The sequence below is a fragment of the Anabrus simplex genome, chromosome 3 (genome assembly GCF_040414725.1).
Source record: "Anabrus simplex isolate iqAnaSimp1 chromosome 3, ASM4041472v1, whole genome shotgun sequence".
Taxonomy (NCBI): domain Eukaryota; kingdom Metazoa; phylum Arthropoda; class Insecta; order Orthoptera; family Tettigoniidae; genus Anabrus; species Anabrus simplex.
This window is the reverse complement of record NC_090267.1, coordinates 385,413,789-385,430,192: the sequence shown is the minus strand read 5'-3', so window position 1 is coordinate 385,430,192 and position 16,404 is coordinate 385,413,789. Positions and strand designations below refer to the sequence as shown.

Here is a 16,404-nt window from a genome sequence, read left to right as displayed (position 1 = left end):
TTCTCCCTAGGGGCTTTACGTCGCACCGACACAGATAGGTCTTATGGCGACAATGGGATAGGAAAGGCCTAGGAGTTGGAAGGAAGCGGCCGTGGCCTTAATTAAGGTACAGCCCCAGCATTCGCCTGGTGTGAAAATGGGAAACCACGGAAAACCATTTTCAGGGCTGCCGATAGTGGGATTCGAACCTACTATCTCCCGGATGCAAGCTCACAGCCGCGCGCCTCTACACGCACGGCCAACTCGCCCGGTAAAAAAGATTTTTATGAGTATCTCATTTGCCTCATATGAATAAGAATGGATATCAAAATATGACGACCCTGCAGTGGAAATCGGCTTTACGAATAGGAACTTGGAATGTAAGAACCCTGTATAAACCTGAATCTTTCAAAATTGTCATCAATGCTGACAGTGTTATGAAATGTCTATGACGAGTGCATTCGTTGGCCTCTGTGCGTGTGCTGCTAGCAAACAGTGGAACAAGACACTAGTTATGCATCACCATTCAAAAGTGAAATATCAACCATACCCGGATGTACAAAAAATAGTGTAAAACAATATAGTACGCTCTCTGTACAATGCAACATTTTCAGAGTCAATGGCACCTCAAGAATGTCCACCCGCTGGACATCAGCTCAGTTGGGCTACTTGGTCACTTAATCATTTGAGGAGTGGTACTGGATGATCTAGGGACAACCTCGAGAAGTAGGGGTGTTTAGTACATCAGGAAATGTGAACTACTCCACACATTTATAATTGCCAACTACGCCCTGTTCAATGTGCACTTAAAGGCTATTCAAGCGACCGAATGGAGAATAGCTGTCGCGGAATATTGGTTGGACTGAGTGCGACTGAAATAATTATATCTGTACCGTGGTGTGCGGTGTAATTTTCTATACTGTAGTGTGTAATTTATGGTTTATACATATTATGTACTGTTCATATTGTATCAGCACTGTGACGCAAAGTAATAATTACCCTACTTGTTCTTCTTGTTGGTGTTCTTCACTGTCTGATTCCCTGCTGGGTGGGGTAATTGACCATTGACTACCACTTCTACCTGTACTTCCACCATTCTTCTCTGGGATGGTTCGTACCTCTATTCTTCACTGCTTCTGCTACTTTGGTTATTCGCCTCTTCATTGATTTCCCCCTTGGTGTTCTACTTGCCTGCCATTAGTTCATTGCTCTATGGGTTCTTATTATCACCATTGTGCCAACTTGGACAAATCACATCAGTCTGTTGGTCCCTAATCTGTGTTGTAACTTCCCTATCCCTACTCTTTCTCTGTCTTTCCGAGCATACTTCTAAGGAACTTCATTTCCACTTCCTGGATCTGGCTTTCCTCTCCGGTTCTTACAGTCAACATTTCTGTTCCATATGTCAGATAAGGGACAAAATAGGTCTTGTGCAACACCTCTTTGCATCGGTATGGGACCTTTCCATTCCCTATCTTATCTCTTATACATTGGTAAAATCTCCCTGCATTGTGTAAATTAAATATTACACTCATAAAGAAAGCCCACGCAACAATGTTTCTAAATTGTTTTTTTTTTTCTCTCCATTGGCATAAAATTCTGAAGGTTCTCGAGCCCTTGAGCATTCATTCAGATAATGTATGACGATTTTATAAGATATTGATTTTAACTGTCATTGCTCTTCCAGCATAAGTTCAGGAGCTGTATGTGTTATAGCCTGGAATTTTGAAATAATTTCAGTTATTAAATTTTTCGTTATTTCAAGATGTATCCATGATGTGCAATATCTCGTGTAATTCACTTCCTTTTAATATTTTTAATTGCAGGGAATTTGGATCGAAAGTAATCAATATAAAGCCCCTGCTGAAGAAAATTTCTCCATTACTTGAAGACAGAGATAAGACTGTAAGAGATGAAACAAAGGCACTGGTAATAGAGATGTATAGGTGGGTTGGGGTAGCTTTGAAACCACAACTTAGTTCTCTCAAGCCAGTACAGGTAGGTATAATCTTTACTACCTTAATTTTTGGATAAATAATGACATTTTATTATATGTATTGTTGGCCAGCACAAGCAATTGAAGTAAGAGTGCTGTAATCTGCTTCTACAGGTGACTGAACTCGAAGCTGAATTTGAGAAGGTCAAAGGAGATAGAGTTGCCCCCACGAGGTATCTAAAATCACAACAACAAAAGCAAGCAAAGTTAAATGAAGCAGCAGCAGCTGGTGATGATGGTAAGTGACATGTTAATAGTTTTGGATTGTTTTTTTTTTATAGAGGGTGTACCAAAACTCGACAGCAAAAATTTAGGAGTGGATTCCGCACATAGATGATTCATGGTGTGGTTTACTGTGGTCACGTCAGAGTTCGTGAACCATGGGCAACGGCTGAGTGGCCTAGTAAGTGGTCCTGAGAGTCGGGATACCAGTTGCTGCGGAATAGGAGTGGGAATCTGACACATTCTGAGCCATGGCCTTCCTTGTGCTAGGGCTATAGAATCCGATGGTCCCTAACCTGTTAGGGGAGAGATCATCACTTGGACTATGTGTAAGTAGGGGAACATCCTGCTTCATGAATTTACCGGGCTCAGAACATTTTAAGCAAGCCTCGGACCTATGGGAGTAACGGAGTCCTACTCTCATTTGACAGGCGAGGGACTCCTTGGAAACAGCTTGGCGAACGAAGTGGAATTAGATGGGGAACTATCAATATTAATGGGGCTTACGAAAGACAGTAGAAGTGGCTGAGTCAGCAAAGAGGATGCATCTGGATGTGCTAGGAGAAAGTGATATTCACGTAAAGGGAGATAATGAGGAAGAGATAGATTATAAAGTGTACTTGACAGGTGTTAGAAAGGGAAGGGAAGAGTCAGGGGTAGGGCTGTTCATCAGGAATACTATTGCACGCCACGTAGTTTCTGTTAGGCACGTAAACGACAAAATATGTGGGTAGATTTGGCAGTTGGAGGAATTAGGACGAGAATTGTCTCAGTGTATTCACCGTAATTAGTAAATAATACACAGTAATACACTAGAGGTAGCACGGGAACTGCAGTTGTGTGCGAAGTTGAATGTGCACGGTGTTTGTCAACAGCTGGATTGTTTGGCACTGTCACTACTGGAGCTTCCCGATGAATTGAAGTATATAGTTCTCTGAAGGAAAATGCCAGTCTCCTGTGCAGCTTATGGATTCATAGAGAGGGGTTCACAAAGGGCAATGGTGTATCATTTCACAGGTATTTTCCTTAAATTCATTTCCATGCATATAAAATAATACTTTGCGTGACACTTATTGTGATGTGAATTGGCATACTTGTGCTGACTTCGTGACTGATTCTCCTGTCGGCGTGAATGAGATTCTTTGGATCTTACCTTGAATAAATAAATACATGCATACACTATCATTATAGACTTTTATGCTTTTCAGCGTTCAGTCTTACCTTGAAGACTGAAAATAATGTTTTACAAAATATAAGGGATGACCTTTTCCTTTCACTGAATAGCCATGCCTTTGAAAACGAATGCCCAGAAAAATCATGTGCATGATACCGGGCGACGTCGCGTGGCTGTCAGCTTGCTTCAGGTGATAAGTGGGTTTGAACCCCACTGTTGGCGGGCCTGAAGATGGTTTCCAATTTTTACACCAGGCAAATGCTGGGGCTGTACCTTAATTAAGGCCAGTGGTTTTCTTCCCACTCCTAGCCTTTTCCTGTCCCATAGACATCGTAAGTACTAGGTTTATCGGTGCGACGTAAAGAAAATTGGTACAGAAAAGGAAATAAAAGCAATCCCCATTCATACCTTACCAGATTTTACAATTTAGAGACTAGATGTCCTTCACTGTTTGAACATTTGAGTCTTCTACTTTCATCAATATTATTATTCCTTTAAGTGTCGCATAGGGCTGTATACAAGCATAATGAATTACTGACCGAGCAAGTTGGCCATGTGGTTAGGGCAACGCAGCTGTAAGCTTGCTTTCGGGAAATACAGTAGAACCTCGATAATTCGAAATCGGCTAATTCAAAATTCCGCCTAATTCGAAGAAGCTCTCGTTCCTGGAAACGTGAGATACAGTTTTGCATGTTATTTAAATTGTTTAATTCGAAATACTGATAATTCGTAATTCGAAGTACAATGTCGGTCCCATTACCGAAATTCAGACTTTTAGTTTGAAACTGCCTTCACAGTTTAAAACAATAGTATGTTACAGAGGAATTTCAACTCGAAATTTATTCGCATCATTATAGAACGCGTGTTCTGGAACGTGGAGGGGTAGCTTTCCGAACTTATACTCACTTCGGTGGGTCTACATTGTGCTTCATGATTGCTAAATTGAATGAAATCGGAATTATTTTGTATTCAATTTTTTAAGGAACGCCGTAATATCACGCAACAGGCAGTGTGCGGAAAATCAGAATCCGCGAACACTGGCAATGCCGACAGTTGACGAAAAAACGTGGCTCATAAAATAAATTCGTAGGCACTGAACAATACTGTCATTGCCGACGAAACTACATTGCTATATGTTAATGCGAGCCCAAACGGTCTTATGGTTTTAAAGGTGAAGATGCCAGCCGGAGAATCGTACAAAGGTCGGGGATGGGGGTCATTGTAGTGCGTTGCAATGCACGTGGAAGCAAGAAACTTTAGCCCCTCGTCACAGAAAAGTTCGTCGGGCACTTTCCATGCTAGTACAAAGCATCTAAAAATTTAAACAGTTCAGAAATCCAAAAAAAATATTGCATTTGCACAGGGAACCAGCATAATTTATCCTAGTCTTCAAATTGTGTGATATTTTTTTTTTTTCTTCTTTCGTTGTGTGAGGTTATGTCCGTCAGTGATTTATCCAAGTGCATTGTAAATGCACCTTGTTGGACACATTTCGGAAATAGTTTTCCATGGCATTTAAAAAGTTTAAACTGTGAATTGAGGTGATTGCATGTATTAATGGGTCTTAGAACTCTTTGCGACGCGCAAGTGTTTACATTTCTGAAGTACGAGAGAAGTGCCGTGGCGGGAAATCGTACAAGGGTAGAGTCACAGGAAAGTTCGATTTTAAGGGCATCGGGGGGTACTTTCTGTGTAAATACAAGGCATCTAAAATGGATACAGTATAGTAATCCAATGAATAAAGCACTTGCATATGGGAGCCAGCATAGATTTCTCCTCGTCTTTGAATCGTGCTTTTTTCCCTTTCTTTCGTTGCGTGAGGTTATGTTTGCAACTGAAATATCCAAGTGTGTTATTTGAATACTGTAAATGCACCTTCTTGGATACTTTTCGGAAATAGTTCTTTTTTCATGGCATTTAAAAGGTATAAACTGTGAATCAAGGTTAACTGCATGCAGTAACAGACCTTAGAACATTTTGTAACGTGGGAAGAGTTGGTACTTCTGAATTGCGAATTGGCGGTTAATTCGAAATCGCATAATTTGAAGTCCGATTTTTGAGTCCCAACGACTTTGAATTAACGAGGTTTTACTGTAGTGGGTTTAAACCCTACTGTCAGCAGCCCCGAAGGTGGTTTTCCGTAGTCTCCCATTTTCACTCCAGGCAATTGCTGTTGCTGTACCTTAATTAAACCCACGGACGCTTCCTTCCCACTCCTAGTCCTTTCCTATCCCATCATCGCTATAAGGCCTGTCTGTATCGGTGCGATGTGAAGCAAATTGTAAAAATATTGTAAGTATTTTTCCAATTCTCTTTGATCATATAATTTACCACTCTCCCTTTCCATTAACGGAAATCATTTTACAAGTTAAAATCTTAAAGCAACCATACATTTCAGGAAAAGCTCAATAAAATCTCCATAATTGGCTGAAACCAGTTGTGAAAACATCGTCAGTAATAATAATAATACCGTGGAGTGGGGTGACATTGATCCTAAGGGGTGAGATTGATCAAAGCATTTCACTTCAAATTTCATTCTGTGCAACCTAAGTGATTTTAGGAAAATTTCTTATTTTTATTTTGGCAATGAGTTCAGATTTTGAAGTTGGTGAACTGTAAAAATGGAGTGTGTACAAAATGGTGGAATGAGTTTAGAAGCATGTGAAAATATTTCCTGATAATCAGCTATTTTTGTGCTATAAATACTAAGAAAGGTAAGTCTTAAAGTTATAGAAACACAGCGTGACCATCATAATTATCTGTTACTGCTATTTATGGGCTATTATTTAATGATTTTTTATTTCTTAAATATTCATTCCTGAGGGAGATATTAACCTTCAAACTTGATGGGGTGACATTGATCACTTTTAAGCTTAACTGTTTCCTACCTGTTTTAAAAACAGTTTGTTATTGTTTAATTAATTAATAAATAAATAAGATTTTTTTAAATTCTAGGTGTCACAATGGGAAGGGTATATAAAAGGAAGCCTGGCAGTAGGACATATGGCAATTTCTCTGAAGAACAGATCAGCGCTGCCCTACAAGATGTAATAGACAACAACATGTCTCTGAGAAAAGCTGCTGAGAAGCATAAACTCAGTTATGGCACTCTCAATAATAAATACCACGGACTTAGGATTAAGAAACATGGTGGGCAAACTGTGTTGAGGCTAGAGGAAGAAAAAAGTCTAATAAAAGCTGTCATAACCTGTGCAGATTGGGGTTTTCCACTCGATTCATTCGATGTGAGGATGTTTGTCCAATATTATTTGAATAAGAATGATAAACAGGTCTCAAAATTTAAAAACAACCTTCCAGGACCAGACTGGGTCAGGGGTTTGCTCAGCAGACACAAGGATGAAGCAGGCAAAAGACTCGCAACAAACATCTCGGCAAACCGTGCAAAAGTATCTCCTGAAGTGATTAAAGATTACTTTGTCAATCTGGAAAAATCTCTTACAGACATCTCCCCAGACTGCATTTTTAACTATGATGAGTCTAATTTGAGTGACGATCCAGGAAAGAAGCTCATCATTGCAAGACGAGGAGTAAAATACCCTGAAAAAGTCTGCAATCATTCAAAGTCGTCAATTTCGTCTGTGGGTCAGCTTCAGGTGTTCTTTTACCACCATATGTCATTTATAAGGCTGAAAGGCTTTACAATACTTGGGTGGAAAATGGACCAAGAGGCCAACCGTGTTGTGATGCGCCATGCTGTTCTAGAGGAGCGAGACAACAGGACCAGTCATGGCTGGATTGATATGGATACATTCTGTGACTGGTTTGATACAATTTTTCTGCCACATGCAAAGCGTTTGCCAGGGAAGAAATTGCTTCTGGGAGATAACCTATCTTCCCACTTTTCTCCAGACGTTCTGCAGTCATGCAATGAAAACAACATCCTGTTTGTTTGCTTACCGCCCAATTCCACAAATATATGCCAGCCTTTAGATGTGGCTTTCTTTCGGCCCATGAAGCAAGCATGGCGTAAGACACTGACAGTATGGAAGCTTAGGAACAGAGGTCAGACCGGGCTTCCTAAGCCACAGTTTCCACAGCTTCTAAGGGAAGCGCTTGAGAAAATGGATAGTGTTCATCAAAAGAATGATGAAGTATGCCAGTCTACAATCAAGAAGAACCTACAGGCTGGTTTTAGGGCAACAGGTGTGTACCCATTGGATGCTGGGAAGGTACTAAACAAACTCCCTTACAGTACTGACCCTAACATGGAAGAGAATATGAATAATTCATTGACAGAGTTTTTGAAAGAACAGCGGTATAAGGAAAATAATACCCCGCGCAGAAACAGGCAACTGAAAGTGATTCCTGGAAGGAGTATCACCTGCTTAGGACAATCTGATGAGTCTGAGGATGAAGAAGAAATCCCATCCAGTCAGTCTAGTAGTGAAGATGACGACGATAATGATGAAGATGATGATCCTCTTTACATCAATCCATCTAAACAGTGTGTTGCGTCAGGGAACTTTGTTCTAGCTAAGTTTAAGGGTGGGTCTCGTAAGAAAACTGAGTTTCGATTCGTGTGTGTGGTTCAAGAGGTTGAAGGTGATGAGGAGAAAGTCTTGGGAATGCGAAGCATGGGAGAATCAAGGAAAGTGTTTCGTACCGAGGAGAATGATATTAGTAATGTTTCATCCAAAGACATTATTGCTGTTCTACCGCAACCCAATCTTGAAGGAAGTGGTGCCAGATTGAGGTACATTTTACCTACAAATATTGATGTCAAGGAAATGTGAAAACTGATATTAATTAAGTTTCTATGATTTCAGTGTTACCTAAGTTCCTATGATTTTAATGTTACCTGTGGACATGTCAGTGATGAGGTTATTAATGAGTACATCAATAACCATTGGATTTCTATATTGTATTGTTTGTTATTTATGTGCAAAGATTTACAGTCTTTTTATTTTTTCACTGTATTGATAAGAGAAATGTTCCAGTACCAGTGATATTTTAGAACTCATTTCCAATTTTTTAATGTATATTTTGTGCACTGGTAAATGATTTTTAATACATGTACCGTAATGTAACGTTCAGTTTTTCTCCTATTGATGTAAAAGGTGCATAACTGATTTAAAAAGTTTTGAGTTCCTACATAAATAATTCATTTTAGAAATGTTTTGTCTGTTCATTCCAAGAAGAGTATCTAATTTGATCAATCTCAACCCATCGATCAATCTCACCCCCTTAAATTCAACCAACCATTACTAGAAAACTACTTGGTAGAATTGGATGGGGGTGAAATTGGTCATATATAAGAGCCTCCTCTCCACTTCAGTGCTATTCATGGAAGGTGATCAATCTGACACCACACTATGGGTGAAATTGATCAGTGACATTTTTAATTTTTTTTCAGTCTTAAAAATATCATGAAAAATTATGCACCACATATGATGTTCTACTATTTGAGCTTAGTAAGAGGGTATTTTAATTAATTTATTATCTCCATTAATATAGAAGTTACGGTTAATTACACATTGAGAATGATCAATTTCACCCCACTCCACGGTAATAATAATAATAATGGCTTTCAGTTTTCGGAGAAGCTGAGGTGTCGGAATATTTTCCCACAAGATTTCTTTCATGTGCTGCTAAATCTATCTACAAGAGGTTGACTTATTTGAGCACCTTCAAGTATTACCGGACTGAGCCAAGCTCGAACCTTCCAACTTGGGCTCAGAAAGCTAGGGTCTAAAGCGACGGTATTAGTTTGTCTACTTTACCCCAAAATCTCGCCAACGTTTTTAGGTCTAAAAACTCATTCATCTGCTTCGTACAGGAGAGGACATTTTTATTTGTTGGGCAGAATTATACCAAATTTCTGGTCATCGAGCCCTCGTTCTAAATGTATGTTGTTAGAAGACTTAATATGAACAGTAAATTGATTTCGTGTTAATTAACTGCACCTAAACACCGTCCTCTTGTATTACGCATTTAGTCCTGTATTCATGCTTTTCGTTCGTTTTTTTTTTTTTTTTTTTTTTTTACTGGAGAGAAGCATCACAGGTGTACTGTATTATCTGAGAATATTTACTTGTAAGAATACGTTATGTACATCCACACAGTTTTAAAAGGCGCCTATTTACATTGATGAGCACAGTGGAGCGAGCTTTTTGCTAACAGCTGTGATTTAAACATGCTCCGCTCGCTACAGTGATTCGTAGACAATGGCGCCAGTGCTACTTCTAGTGTATCATTTACTAACTGTATGATATTCACCATGCGAGGGTGCAGATGAGGATGAAATTGACATGTCTTACGAAGCATTGAGTGACATATTAGTCAGGGTCAACAGCAAAGATAGTACAGTAGAACCTCGATAATTCGAAGAAGGTCTCGTTCCCGGAAACATGAGATACAGTTTTGCATGTTATTTGAATCGTTTAATTCGAAATACAGATAATTCGTAATTCGAAGTACAATGTCGGCCCCATTACCGAAATTTAGACTTTTAATTCGAAACTGCCTTTACATTTTTAAACAGTAGTATGTTACAGAGTAATTTCAACTCGAAATTTATCCGCGTCATAATAGAACGCGTGTTCCGGAACGTGGAGTGGTACGGTACCGTAGCTTACCGCATTTACACTCACTTCGGTGGATCTACAGTGCGCTTCATGATTACTAAGTTGAATAAAATCTGAATTCTTTTGTATTCAAACTTTTAAGGAACGCCGTAATATCACGCAACGGGCAGTGTGCGGGAAAACAGAATCCGCGAACACTGGCGATGCCGATAGTTGACGAAAAAAAAACCGTGGCTCATATAATAAATTCGTAGGCACCGAACAATATTGTCATTGCCGATGAAACTGCATTACCTTATTTTAATGCGAGCCGAAACGATCATATGGTTTTAAAGGAGAAAGTGCCAGTCGGGGAATTGTACAAGTGTGAGGGATGGGGGTCATTGTAGTGCGTTGCAATGCACATGGAAGCGAGAAACTTTATCCCCTCGTCATAGGAAAGATCAATAAGCCGCAATGTTATGGGCGTCAGGCACTTTCCATGCCAGTACAAAGCATCTAAAAATACAAACAGTACAGAAATCCAAAAAAAATAATGCATTTGCACAGGGGAACCAGCATAATTTATCCTCGTCTTTGAATTGTGTGATATTTTTCTTTCGTTGCGTGAGGTTATGTTTGTAAGTTATTTACCCAAGTGCATTATTTGAACATTGTAAATGCACCTTGTTGGATACATGCTGGAAATAGTTTTTCCCCATGTCATTTGAAAGGTTTAAACCGTGAATCGAGGTGATTGCATGTATTAATGAGTCTTAGAATACTTTGTGACGCGGCAAGTGTTTACATTTCTGAAGTACAAGATAAGTGCCATGGCGGGAAATCGTACAGGGATAGTCATAGGAAAGTTCGATTTTAAGCACATCGGGCACTTTCTGTGTAAATACAAAGCATCTAAAATGCTTTCAGTGTAGTAATTTAATGAATAAAGTACTTGCACATGTGAGCCAGTATAGATTTCTCGTCTTTGAATCGTGCTTTTTTTTTTTCTTTCTTTCGTTGCGTGAGGTTATGTTTGCCAGTGAGATATCCAGGTGCATTATTTGAATACTGTAAATGCACCTTCCTGCATACATTTTGGAAATAGTTCTTTTTTCATGGCATTTGAAAGGTATAAACTGTGAATCAAGGTTAACTTCATGCAGTAACGGGCCTTAGAATATTTTGTAACGCAGCGAGGGTTGGTAGTTCTGAATTGCGAATTGGCAGTTAATTCGAAATCACGTAATTCGAAGTCCGATTTTTGAGTCCCAACGACTTCGAATTAACGAGGTTTTACTGTATAGTGCTAATGGGCGATTTCAGTGCGAGAGTTTAACATTATCATTATCATTTTCATTATGAGACAACTAATGGAAAAGCATTGGGAGTACGGGAATGATATGGTGATGACATTCATTGATATTGAAAAGGCATATGACAGTGTCCCTAGGACGAAAGTTTGGGACAGTCTGGTGCAAAAAGGAATTGGACAGGGATTAATAAAAATGATCATGGCATTGTATAAGGAATGTTGTTGTTGCGTGGAAACACAAGTTGGCAGGACAAGTTGGTTCAAAATAACTAGTGGGCTGAGACAGGGAAGTGTTCTATCACCAATCCTGTTTACAATAGTAATGGATGACATCATGAGAACAGCAAAAGCAGCATATGGAGGAAGAGAAATGAACATGATGTTATTTGCAGATGATATTGTGATTTGGGGAGAAGACGACAGGAAGGTTCAAGCACAGTTGAATGTGGTGAATGGGAAGATTGAAGAATGTGGATTGAAAATAAGTGTAGAAAAGAGTAAAACTCTTGTTATGACTAGAGGGGAGAAAGAAGGGAAAGGTCAGATTAGACTTGCAGACAAGCCCCTGGAAGTAGTGGAAACGTTTAAATACCTGGGGAGTGAATTAATGGAGAATGCTCGACTGGGTGCTGAGATTAGTAAAAGGATTCAAGCTGGAAGGTGTTTCTATCATAGTGTAAGAAATATGTTATGGGATAAAGATGTGCCAATGGAAGCAAAGAATACTGTGTACAAGATGTATTACGTACTCATAACAACTTACGGAGCAGAAACTTGGACAATGACAAAGAAGGATGAGAGTCGAATACAGGCAGCCGAAATGAAATTCTTGAGGAGTATGATACAGAAGAGTAGAAGTGACAAAATAAGGAATGAGAAAATTCGGGAAGAAATTGGAGTGGAAAAAATGAATGATAGAATAGAGAAGAGCCGACTAAGATGGTTTGGGCACATAAAGCGAATGAGCGACGAAAGAATGCCAAAAAAGGTGATGGAAATGCAAATCCAAGGAAGGAGAGGCCGTGGACGACCACGATTGAGATGGAAGGATACCATCCAACGCAGCATTATAGAAAGAAACCTGGACTGGGACACAGTGTTGGAGGAGGAGTGGTGGAAAGACTGAAGAAAGTGGAGAGGAACCATATTTGCCCCTACCCGGCTACAGCTGGATAAAGGGAAATGATGATGATGATGATGATGATGATGAGTTTAACATAGCCACACAGACGCTCGCGAGGTGCTGTCAGTTGGTACAATACTTTTATTTACAGATATTCGCAAATTAATACACTCACAACCTTAATCACCGTATCACAAAACAAAAACACTTCACTTGTAGGATATCAACAAAGCTGCCATCTTTAAAAACAACTGCCAACACAGCACATAGAGGTTACAATCTTGGAACACAAATAAAACAGTTGACTGCGTACAAGCATGTCTCTTCAGTAGTGAGACTGCGTTTACTGCATGTCAAACCAACAACTCTCTTCCAACAACTACCAATGACTAACTTCAACTCAACTCACTTTCAAGGTCGTTTCTTTATGTATATGTGCCAGGCTTCCAGAAAGATACGTTACCATACCTGCCAACTTTCCCGATTTAGGCGGGAGACTCCCGATTTTCGACAGTTTTTCCCGCCTCCTGATCATTCAATTATTTCTCCCGATTTTAGCGTATTGTTTGGTGGACTTCAAACATTTGTGTTCAAATCCTGCCATTTCAGCTGTTTTACGCAAGTGGCCGGAAATCCTTCGCTCATTGGCCGCTTTCAAACGAAATATCTGTGTTTATTAATGCGAGAAATGTGCGGGAATATGCAATGTTTATTGAAACCTGTTCATCGCGACACGTATATCGATCGTCAATCTCTCGTTCTATGTTCGTGTTCTCTCGCATCAGTCTAGTCGATTCTAGAGACTAGTCGCTAGATATGGAGTCTTTTGAGTGTCTGTACATCGCTCAGGATTTATAAAGGATTATATTTCTGTACTGGTCGTGACAAGGAGAAATGCACGTTTTAATTTTCCGTAATGTATGTATGTACGCACATCACGAGAAAACGGCTGAAGATAATTTAATGAAAATCGGTATATAAAGTCAGGGAGTGAGTCACTACAATCTAGGCCATAAATAATTGTGTTCACGCTGAGTGAAATGGTAGTTTAGGGAAGGCCTAAAATTTAATTCTCAGATATTGGCCCTATCCTTAAATGCTACATATTTAAAGTTATATATTATTAAATTTCCTATCATTTATGTCTTATACATTTTTACCGTACCGGTACCGGCTATGATAACAGAGATATTCATGAATTTGGATTTTTGTTGCTAAGTCCATGTCAGCGCCGAAGTACGAGAAAATGGGTGAACAGAATTTAATGAAAATCTGTATGCAAAGTCAGAGAATAAGGAACTACAGTCTACGCTACAAATAATTTTATTCACCCTGTTCGAAATTTAATTTTTAATTACCTATCTAATTGGTCATATTGATAAAGTACTACATAACAATAGTTATAGAGGGTACAATTTCTGATTATTTATGTCTTCTTAAGTTTTACTGTACTGACTATAATAATATTGTGAAGATGATCATAAGAATGAGAAAAAGGTCATGAAGGAACGATCGCTTGAATAATAACACAAGAGGGAGTTGTAAAAGAAAGGAGTACTCACTTTACATCAGATGCTCTAATATCCAGAGTCGGAAGAAAACTAAATGTGAAAACCTGCAATATAGACAGCTCATACAATTGATCAAGAATAACATTACATTGACTATTGTTTGTTGTGTTACATTGACTATTGTTTGTTGTGATGTGCCTTGTTTATTCTGATGCCATTTATCTCCAATAGATAGGCTTACTGCTGCGTACCTAGTATAACAGCCTGCTTGAATATTGGCGGGAAGTAGCTGGGCAGTTAGATCTCTCTCTTCTTTAGCATGCCATTCCTCTGGTTCATAAATTTTCTGATACTACTGGTACGTAACACACTGGCTCATCATAGTATTCCAGCTATTAGATCCCTACTCTGAGGCAGTGATTGGAATGAGCAGTGTGCACACTTAAATAGAATAACCACGAGCCTACTACGTTGATGTAGCAGGGGGAGAGGTAATACTACCACGTGGCGCATTCCAGGTAGCGGATAAGGGGTCCTAACCGACTTGCCGGCGGACTTGAGCGAAATAAAATAGCTCTCGGGGACCAAACAACCCCCCTCCCTGTGTGTGGGGGGCGTAGGCAAGAATACACCCACGGTATCCCCTGCCTGTCGTTCCAATTGACTTCAGTATATTTCTAAGCGTTTCTTTGCATCCATTGAAATTAATTTCTTGCTTGCAGAATTTTAGTAACTTGTGCAATGTTGGAACTTATTTTTTTAATCCCAAAATATTCCTGAAATTTCCTGCGAATAATACACTTCTCCATATCATCCAGTATAATTTTATTTACAGGTGGTTTGCCCTTTTTACGAGGTGAATTGATTTTGCGCGTTCCACTTTCTTCAAATTGGCCCTCTTTTCGTATTTTACATATTGTTTTCTTACTACAGCCGGTAGAGGCAGTAGCATGTCCAGTAGCATTTGTAACCAGTATTTTCCCTTCTCCCGATCACAAAACTTCACATCATTGTACATAACACCAATATAAATAGTCCGTTATTGGACATTATAAATTTTCCAGCTAACTCATTCCTGGTTGCCTGCGTTTCGCCCCCATGTGTTGGGTTGGACTTGTCAGTTGGTACCTAGCGCACCCACCAAACGCATGGCTAGTGCATACCATGGAGGCCACTGCGTAGGCTACTTGAAGCCACCAGCAGTGCCAATGCACTGAGAGACTGTCTCACTACCAAAAATTAATGCCTGCTTGGCCATCAGATGATATAGATGTTGATTCCCATAGGAAATCTGAAATATTTGACCCCAATAAGTAAATGAGTAAATTTATAATACCAATATACCATTACTACCAATAATACCAATATAAATGGTCCGGTTAGATGATATGCTGCCTCAACACCTACATTGTGACGTTCCTTGACATGCTGTGTTTGTTCGAAGAACTTGAGAACTTTAAGGCTGATTTAGTTAAACCCCTGTGTATGCTTAATTGAAAGAGCAGGCATATGATGTGTTTAAATAAATGATCGAGAAGAATAAAATGGATAGTTTTGTTTCTGTCCTAATAGCTTGTTGAATCTGACTATACAGTGTTTCATTGCGCTGCGCGTACATCACAGCACTAGTTGACATTCTTTCTGTGGATCCACTCGCCTTGGCCTGGTAATACTTCATTACAGACAAGGTTTCTTGCACACTCATACAATACATTGCCCTCTTGCTAATCTCCATCTCCAGGCTTGTATTATGCAATTATTCACTCCCTGTATATTTGAAACTGTCAACAATTTCAAGGCCTTGATCACCAATGTTTACAATTTCACAAAACATTTTGAACTACTTGGAACTACAGTGTGTATAATTTTGTTTTAAAACGATATTCTTGGGGGAAAATATTGTTACAAAAAATACAGTGAAAACTAAACACATGTCCACAACCCTATTTTTCTTCCAATACTGTTTTTACTGAAAATTTTTAGAACAGTACAGCAGAAACTATATTATCCCTTGTCCTCTTGATATCACCATGGTGTTGCTTGTCTCTGCACTAATTTACCATCCATACTTTTCGATTTTCTTATTCAGTGCATCAAGTTGTTTTTTACCGTTCATTCCCCAGACCACAATGTTGTCTGCAAATAGTAGTATTGTAATTTCATCTCCCTATTCCCATGTAGCTTCCTTTGTCTCCCTTACAGTTTCATCCATTACCATTAGAAACAAAGTAGGTGACAGCACTGGTGACAGTTGTTAATAATAAATTATCCATGGTAAATTGTAATGGCCAGTTGTAGTCCTACTGAGCTCGATAGCTGCAGTCGCTTAAGTGCGGCCAGTATCTAGTATTTGGGAGATAGTGGGTTCGAGCCCCTCTGTCAGCAGCCCTGAAGATGGTTTTCCGTGGTTTCCCATTTTCACACCAGGCAAATGCTGGGGCTGTACCTTAATTAAGGCCACGGCCGCTTCCTTCCCAGTCCTAGCCCTTTCCTGTCCCATCGTCGGCATAAGACTTAAATGTGTCGGTGCGACTTAAAGCCAATAGCAAAAAAATTGCAG

The 16,404-nt window shown here is 39.4% G+C and overlaps 1 protein-coding gene across 1 annotated transcript in view; it reads left to right on the top strand.

Moving 5' to 3' along the window:
- Positions 1–16,404, top strand: part of msps (msps cytoskeleton-associated protein 5) — a 414,143-nt gene that overhangs the window by 56,926 nt on the left and 340,813 nt on the right. The window contains exons 5-6 of the mRNA XM_068226728.1: positions 1,806–1,977; positions 2,090–2,213. Of these exons, the coding sequence (XP_068082829.1) occupies positions 1,806–1,977; positions 2,090–2,213 (296 nt within the window). The remainder of the gene's footprint in view (positions 1–1,805; positions 1,978–2,089; positions 2,214–16,404) is intronic.